Consider the following 9,261-nt stretch of genomic DNA (forward strand, 5'->3'; position numbering starts at 1 on the left):
CGATCAATACAATTGCATTTAAGAAGCGGCCATATTTCTGATCAGACTGTTGACAATTAAAACCAAAAACCAGAGCAACCATCACAGCAGATATAAAGTGCTCCAAATATATTGTAAATTGCCCAAACTTAAAACCCTTTTACCACCAAAGTTAGTGTGTTTGTGCAGGTTTAAATGTGGGAAAACCTGCTAAAACAGGCAATACAGGTTAAGTATACCTTCCTGTTAATTTATGTTACTGGTGTGTTACAGTCTACGTCACAAACGCACCGGAAAACAGTAGTAAACAGTAGAAAGCAGCATGGAGGCCAGGGAAAATGTTATGGTGGTAATTGTTTTTATATATCTGTTACTTACTCAGTCGCTCTTTCAAACTTGGTGTCGACAAATTTGAAATGATTTCGTGACCTACATTTGATTGTGAGTTACAGAGCAAACCATTCATCTCTCTTATTTTTTCCAAATTTGAAATGATGTTCATATGCTGCTTGGATGGAGATGGATGGTATTTGTGGTGACCTGTGATTGGATTGTGTCACAAAACTAGGCAGAATTTAACGCGTCCAACGTGTCATGTAATTTTTCCATTAGTGGCATAGAGTAATTTGATTGAGGAATGAATGCTGTTTGCAACCTTTCCCACTGATGAAAAAAGACAGATTATGTGGGCATTAGTGGGTTTTTTGTCCAGTAGGAAAAAAGCTGTAAAGAAAATCGTGATTAGGTAATAATCAACCATTCTGACTTACCAGGTATCCACTCGTCTTCATCATCTCCATCGTTGTCTTCATCAATGATGTAGCAGATCTCCGTCTCCCTCTTCCTCCTGTTCAGCCGCTCTTCCTCTTCATCAGACATCCTGACCTGCACGCTGCTGCTACCTCAGCATGACCACCTCAAACACCTGAAACCAAGCGTGCAGATATGAATGAATAGAGTTTAGACGCACAAACAAACAAACAAACAAACAAACACACACACACACACACACACACACACAAATATTTTTTCATGTACTGTAATTGACTTGTCTGTGTTTCCTCTGCTGCCATTTGTCTTTATGTACTGGCAGGTTGAAGCTTTTCTCATGAGTACAAAGACAGCAGGAGGGGAACTCCACAAAGAGCTGTTTGCTAATTTTGCTTTATCCTCACTTTAAAGCCCTCTAAACAGAATCAAAGTGCAGTGTGATTATACACAAAACTAACAGTACAAAGTGAAAAAGTAAGTTCAGATGGCCTAAAATAACCAACAGATGTGACAATTCTTGTGTTTGTTAGCCAGCTGAAGTGCAAACTAAGACATTTATACATTTTTTTTAGGGTGAAATCATTTATGATAGATACCTCTGAGCACAACTGAGTGAATGAAAAGCAAAAAGGTGATAAAATTAAAAACAACAAAGTGTAGAGAACGTTATATTGTTGGGAGGACTTTGGTATCAAACCTGCCACAGAGTTTGTGAGTCACACTGTTTCGGCGCTTGAAATATTTGCAATTAATGAAGTCACAGTTATGTCAAAGAAGCTATACTGCATCATCCCCAACATTTATCCTGATCTTAACCTAAGTCGTTAACCGAAACATGACTCTAAAACTAAGTTAGAACCCTAAAATAAATGTTGACAGTGTAGAGCTTTTTGTCTTGCCGAGTCGCCAGAAAAAAAGGTTGGGATTGCACATTTGTCAACCACAGACACATTACATTTTTACACCTCATATGTATGACATACAGGACAGCCGCCAATCGGTGGACAGCAGCAGAACCTCTGTTTCAACAACCTCTATTATCGGACCAGAAAATGAGACATGTCCATCCGTGTTTGCAGCAACAAGTTCAGGTATTTTAAGACAGGATGTTTTCCTAACCCTAACCAAGTGATTTTTGTGCCTACCACAGCATCGTAACAAAAAAATTGAAAACTAAACTGGAAAAAAACACTTCAAATGAAATGTACAAATTTAACACATCCGTGGTTTGCATAAATGTCAAAAAGCTACATTTATTCTGGCAACTGAGTTGTTCTGTCTGCTGATAAAAAAAAAAAAACACAATGTATCTGTATGTACACAATTTTGTCCCCCAAAAATTATTAGATCAAGTACGCACACCTCTCATTGTGTCATCACTTATTATACACAATTTTTAGGATACACAAAGAGAGAAGTCCTGCAATAGGAATTTCATGTGTAGCATTCAAAAATCCTCTCATCTTTATGTCCAAATCCACGACTTATTTCATGTCTAAGAGTTTCTGCAAAATATAGGATTAGTTTGCTATGTATACATTTTTTTGACTGGTATAAATGCAAATAACCCCCCACTGCAGATACACACAGGGAGAAATTATATCACTGAAATGTATTGACATTAAAAATAATAAGGCAAGTTTTTTTTGTTTTTTTTGTATTGTGTTACTTAATCTTCTGACGTCATATACTTTTCATTTAAAAGTTTAGAAATAACTGCTGCCACACTGCACAAGTGCTGTTAACTGCATCCAAACTATCCATGGCATGTGAACCAAACATTAAAATGCAGAGTGCAAAAGTGACAGTGCTGCAAAGTGCGTACAAAGTTATTTTGAGGTGGACACAAAGAAAAGCACATGCCCTTTGGAAAAAAATCTGTGATGTTTAATATAATATTTTATTTATTTTTTATTTTATTTATTTATTTATATTTTTTAAAAAATGAAAATTTCAGTCTAATCTCATATGTGTGAGTTGTTTATTCTCCTGAGGAAAGGTAAAGCATTAAATTATTATTTTTTTGGCCGTGCAACAGGTAAAGGAAAGACAGGAAGGGAGGATAGTAAGAGGTTCGTTGTGAGAGACGTAACAAAGATTATGACCTCCAGATAAAAGACAGAGCTGCAGAGCAGAAGGACAGAGGGAAATGTACCAGAGAGAGAGACACACACACAATGGGAGAGCTCTCAAGAGTGTCTGGGATGCTTTTAAAGCTCCATCTCTCAGCAGCAGGAAAATTATACTTGCATTACTCACAGGCTTTTCTCTGTGCCAGAGTGAAACAATCATAAATTGAAACCACAGACTACTGCCGTGCCCCTCATTATCAGCTGTAGTTCGGTAAAAGCAATGTTTTTTTTTTTCCCCTTTTTTTGTTTATAGCACTATAATTCTGTTATGCACAACATAAATCATAATGACTTTTTAAACTGGAACACAAAAATGTCATTATCAATGTCACAATGAACAGCAGCACTGAGGACATTACAGATATTCTGAGCTATTTAGAAAACAAAGACTTTGTTTATGTGCTTTCTTCAGACAAATATATAAATTACATGGATTCACAGAGGAGTTTTAGTGAAACATTTCCTTGGCCTACATTGACCACAGCAAAAAAGAATTATCGCCTTAGTTGTCTCAAATGGATATAAACAAAGGCTGGAAATAATATGCTCTCCCACTCGGATGAGCCCAGACACACAGCATCAAAGCAAGGTTTACACTTGATCAGCTGCCAGCTCACCTTGCATAACGTTACACAGCAGATTACACAACAGGTAGCTCCGCCAAGTTGACTTATTGGCCCGACGGGGCGGTTTTACAAGCCTCATAAATCCAACCATGTTGGCCTTCATGGACCTGTTGCTGGGCTGAAAACCAGTAACCAAGGACCTGATTAACTTGCTTTTACTCTGGAGTTCTGGTTCCACGAAACACAGATATGTATATAACCACAGAAACAATTTCATGGATTTTAGATTTTTTTCATTTGTAGAAAAAATGTCAAAATGGAAAGATGCAAACTTTTAAAATATTTCTTATAGATGCCTTAAGACAGCATGTAGAACTCTGTAATGTAGCTCAGATGATGGCAGCAAGTTTGAGAGCCAAATAATCATGCCCTCATTGCATCTCATTTTGTTCCACTCATGTTCAAGGGAGTGAAATAAAAATATGGCTCATTTTCCTGTGAAACCTCCTCAAATCAGCTCAAGGACTGTGTGGAGGGCCCCCTGACCCACGTACTGGCAATCATTGCTGCAGCACCGATCCTCATCAAGACAAAACTGTTCCCTGCCATGGGTTAAGGAAAGATAACCCCCCTAGAAGCTAGACCAAACCAATGTTTACTGTCGGCAGATAATAGGCTGTGACCCGTGGTTTCAGTTGCCATGTTCGACGTGAACATCCTACACAACTTGTTCCCAAGGACTTTTTTGTGGTGATAAAACCATGCCACTAGTTCCACCAACACTTCTAAATATAAAATATGCTCCTTTAACTAGAGGCCATCTTGTGATTGGATCAAACCAGCGTTTCTACAGCAATCTGCAACTTAAAATGGGCCAGGGGTGTAAAGTGCTTGAGTCAACAGCCCCTGCCTGCTTCAATCTACTTCCGGCGCCATTGCTCAGACCACACCCATCTTCGAACTCGACCTTCATTGTGACTCCTGGCACCCTTTGTAAATTGTAAATGGACTGATAGCACTCTTCTAGTGTTAGGACCAGTCAAACCCCATTCACACACACATTTTAGTGGCCGAGGCTGCCGTACAAGGTGCCACCTGCTCATCAGATAAACCTTCACACGCTCTCACACAGATGGCACAAATTTGGGTTTCTTACCCAAGGACAATTTGACATTTAAACTGAAGGGGCCAGGGATCAGATCCCTGGTCTTTGGATTGGTAGACGACTGCTCTACCTCCTGAGTTTGTGTCTGCATCTTGCACAGTTTTGATGCTGCCTCAGTGGTTAAATCAGTCCATAGACAGACATATATAAACATCTGATAAAATGCTCAAAAACACTTCAGTGGTATTTCCATCAACAATAGGTCCAGTGCTGCATTTTGCCATGACACACACAAACAGACTAACAAGGTGAAAACAAAAGCTGACCCACAATCAGTCAGTGGATCACCAAAGTCTTTGGGATTCGTCCTCTGGGGGGCCGTGAACGTCTATTCAAAATGTAGTGACAGTCTATCAAATATTTGTAGCGATATTTCAGTCAAAACACAAGCATCACAAAGGTTGACGCTGTTATCATCTTATCAACCACAGAACCACAAACTCCAGGAAGTGCGCTACATTATATTGGGAACAAGAACATACAGTACTTGGAGCTGTGAAATTCTTACGCAACGTTACATGCCAGGGAAGTATTGGCCGCAGATTTTGGCTGGGAGGTCTTTAAGTGAGCCTCTTACTTGTGAACATACTGTTTGTGCATCTTCAGTATGTCTACAGTTGCCATTCAGACCCAAACAGAGAAACTGTCTTGGTACAGACATGGAAAAAACCTGTTGTCAAGAAGTCAAACTGCAAAAACAGTAATGATATCAAAGCAGGTTGTACTTTAGCAGTAAATTTTTGCTGTTGTACTGCAGAGTGCATGATCTTATATTTCATGTTAAAAAAAAGAAAAGGTTGTGTATTTGAAAAAGAGACTTCAAGGACACAGTGAGAATGTTTCTTGTTAAAAAAAACATTCCCTTAAAGTAACCTAAATTATACAGAGTCCAGCGCTGGTCACATGAAACTACCGCAGACATACAGCACAGCTTGTTATTAGCCTACATAACTTGGGAGTCACAGCCAAAAGACGCTTGATTCATTGCCATCAGGCTTTATGTAACTTTATATTCCAGAGGAAAGCGGGCCAAACTGTTCAGTTCATGTCAGGCTTTCAAGCTGTAAAATAAGAGTTGCATAACATGCAAGTATATGTTTGCTATTTTGAACAATTCCATGTTGGTCCAACTTGTTAGACTCTTGTTTCTGTTTCTTCTTACCTGACACAACCTCTAGAACTACCTGGAGGCGGACATCACTTATTAACACCTGTACAATATAATGCAATCCAATGCAACTGGCCTGCAATTACTATGTGAAGATTAAGTTCAGTGTTTCTCCAGACGTGTGTTTTGATTTATTTTTATGAAGAATGTCCACTGAGTGTTAAAAATTACACAAACATGTTAAAATGTAATGAAACCACAGAGTTTTAGAAAAAGGCTTGAGAAAGGTTGGAATTATTTCAGGGTTGTTGCAATAGATTGCATTATACTCTTCTGTGCAGGTGTTTGTGTTGTTGTGTCCATAAAAACTAACTTCTCTACAAACCATACGATGTGTTTCTTTTGGCTTGGCACTGATCTGACATATTCTACAGGGTGCATTCACAGGTGAATCTTCTTGTTCTGGCACTGAACAAGACAGTTTACATGAGGAGAAGTCAAAGTCCTGACAAAAGAGCAAAATGATATTACAAAGTCTGTTTGTTTACAGAATTTGTGTTTTGCACCTTGAAAACTGAATATGGGCACTTTTGAATTTAACTGCAAGTGTCGTACTACACAAAAACACCTCATATTTTAAACAATGCATTCATTCTATAGTTGACAATTTCTGATGGTATGTTTATTTGGGAGCACAGACTTGAAAGTGACATTTAAGCGACACCTATATAAAGACACAGCTGGCAGGATGGGGTGGGTGTGACGTGACCTGGAGCCATGAGATTTACAAAGCAGCGAACGGCAGTTAGCAGTTAACTTAAGAAGAAGAATAGCAGCTGAAATTGTCCGCAAAATGGGAAAACACTGATAACCAGGAGCTTCTTAAACTCAGCTTCAGCAGACTGATGTTAACAGAACCACCTCAAATGACCAAAAATGTTTGTCACTATGGGTAACAGGAACATATTTTTACACACTCTGGCACAGTTCTGAAACTACTTATTACAGAAGGTTCATTTACCTGTTATTTTTATTTCATACAATCATGAAATAAATACTACATGGATATTATTGCAGCTGAACTTTTGCTGATTACAAACAAGTCATGTGACTTTGAAAAAACGATGGTTAAATTTGTTAAACTGACAACAACATCTGAGCCTCCGGAGGGTTATGTCTGTGCTGCGGCTTAATTTAAAAAAATAAAAAAAGGCTTATTTGTCAAACATTTTAAAATGACACATCTTATAATCCTTCAAATTTTCATTATCCCAAATCCCATTTTTAATACTATCTTTGGTGGGCATTTTTTCAGCGACAGCTATTCAAAGTATTTGCATTCTGTAATTGCCTCTATTGACTGTCATTGTTACTGGCGGAGTCCGCCTTTAGAGTGGGAATTAAATTGCCTACTCGCGCATAAGGGATTCATTAGAAAAGCTGCAGACAAGTACTGAGTGTAATGTTGAAAAGCCGGCACAAATGCACATTTAATGTAAACATTTGATCACAACTTCAGTATCATTGTTGAGTGACACTGTTGACTTTCTGTACAACAAAAAAGTTTTAAATTAAATACTCACAGAAGGGGATTTTCATTTATGGAGAAGTAGCTACCATAAACTTACAAACACCTTCAAATTCTCTTGAACTCGCTCTTAATCGAGAAGAGGAAACCATCCGTGTTTTACACCCTATCTTACCTTACATAACCTCACACAGCGGGCCAAGGGGGTGTTCCAAGGACGTCTGATTCAGCCAACATTACAGTGTGGAGTACAACATTGCTTTTGGCAGGGGCAGACAGAGTGAGAAGCAATTTAAATTCAGTGAATATGGAAATGCTGATGAGGGAAAATATTAAAAGCTCAGAGGGGGAAATAAAAATAAAAAGAGGGAGGCGTGAAGGATGATGGGGGAGATGGACAAAGACAGGAGGAGACATGGGAGAGGAGGTGCATATGGAGAGGTGGGGGGAGGGGAGCAGTCTGCTCTGTCTGGTGTCCTAAAATCACTACCATGACCAAAGGGGGGAGGGGGGAGATAACCTAAATTTCTCTACTAAAAAATTAGGACAACAGTGTAGCCTGAACCAGCATGAGGTCACATACATGTGGAATCTCCTCTGAAATGAATAATCCACCAGTCTGAATATCTAAAAGACGCATGGACACAACATGTGGAGCTGCTGAGAATCAAACTAATGTCAACCAACATACATAATTTCAGGGTAATGACCAAGACCTTTTTCTGTTTGCTGTCAAAATTGGATGCACAAACAATCTGGAGGCACTTTTTCAAAGTTTGCACTCTTTGTTTGGGTTTTTTTTTTTTACATTTCTAATACATATTCTTGTTCATTTCCACCATGTGTTATTCTGTCAGTTACCTTTTTAATTCACTGATTGATGTTTTGGTCTTTGAAATAACCCCAAAACAGTCGGTTGGTTCACAAAAATTGCAAGAAAATCTGCACTTTGTTCATTGTAATGCTGAAAAAAAGTACTACACTCTTTTTAAATTGGCTGTTAATTGAACTTTATCTGTGTATTGATACTGACTATACATCTTTTTCAAAGTTTTACTACTTCCTATATTGTTTTATTATTTTTAACAAATTATAAATCCAAAATATCCATATACAAAAATAGAAAATCTACCTGTGGCAGCAGATGTGTTAATCGAGGCGGGCCACCACAAATAAATAAATGTGCGAGAAACCCTGTATTCAGACTGTACAACAAAACAGAACTGCTTTTTTTGTCATTTCTTTGTTTAAATACAACCTGAAAATGAATACCCAGACTGGCCAGATCAACCACATTGCCAAACTGTACAAAAATACAGTAACTCTCCTGATCCGAAATTGTATAGTTGTACATAAAGGCCAAAGCTTGTGACTGCAGTGTCGTTTTCCAGCATCCTGTATCCTTCTCTTCAACCCACCAGCTCTGTCCTTAACTAATTATTTGCCTGTGGGAAACTCAGACTTTGGTATTAAATATCAGTCAGTCATGTGCTCTGCTGTCAGTGTGATAGACGCTCTTCCCAGAACACAGCTACAACATCACTAAAGCTCGACAAAAACAAGTCTTAAACCTGCAATTTGTGTTTTTAATGCTTTACCATTCATTTAATATTGATTAGGTGTTTTGTTGCCCATTAGTTTTAAAATATTTGCAGATTTTATTATTAAGTAATGATGTAATATTAACACAATTCACACACACATTGCACGTAATGTTCTTCTATATTTGGCTTCAGTGGGATAAACATACAGACTTTATATTTTCTCTTACACCACTGCCGCACTTTGTGATTTAGGTTGATAGCACAGGTGCAGTCTTACATGGAAGTGCGACCTACTGAGGGTTTAATGGAAAAAATACTTCACCCAAAGGCACCCAAAAAGAAAAACACCATGTAATTACCCCTTTACCTCTTGAAAGCCCCCTGAGAGAGAGCAAGAGAGCGAGAGAAATAAAAACGAATGATAAAGGAGGGGGGCAGTGAGAAGACAGCTGCTTGCATAAGCTGCCT

At 38.4% G+C, this 9,261-nt stretch overlaps 1 protein-coding gene across 1 annotated transcript in view; it reads right to left on the reverse strand.

Annotated features, from left to right (window-relative positions):
- LOC121946567 (helicase ARIP4-like) overlaps window positions 1-9,261 on the reverse strand; it is a 78,333-nt gene that overhangs the window by 56,188 nt on the left and 12,884 nt on the right. Inside the window, exon 2 of the mRNA XM_042491188.2 lies at window positions 750-904. Within this exon, the coding sequence (XP_042347122.2) occupies window positions 750-858 (109 nt within the window). The 5' untranslated portion in view covers window positions 859-904. The remainder of the gene's footprint in view (window positions 1-749; window positions 905-9,261) is intronic.

This window comes from Plectropomus leopardus, chromosome 9 (assembly GCF_026936395.1).
Source record: "Plectropomus leopardus strain MGB_pleo_1.0 chromosome 9, ASM2693639v1, whole genome shotgun sequence".
NCBI classification, from domain to species: domain Eukaryota; kingdom Metazoa; phylum Chordata; class Actinopteri; order Perciformes; family Serranidae; genus Plectropomus; species Plectropomus leopardus.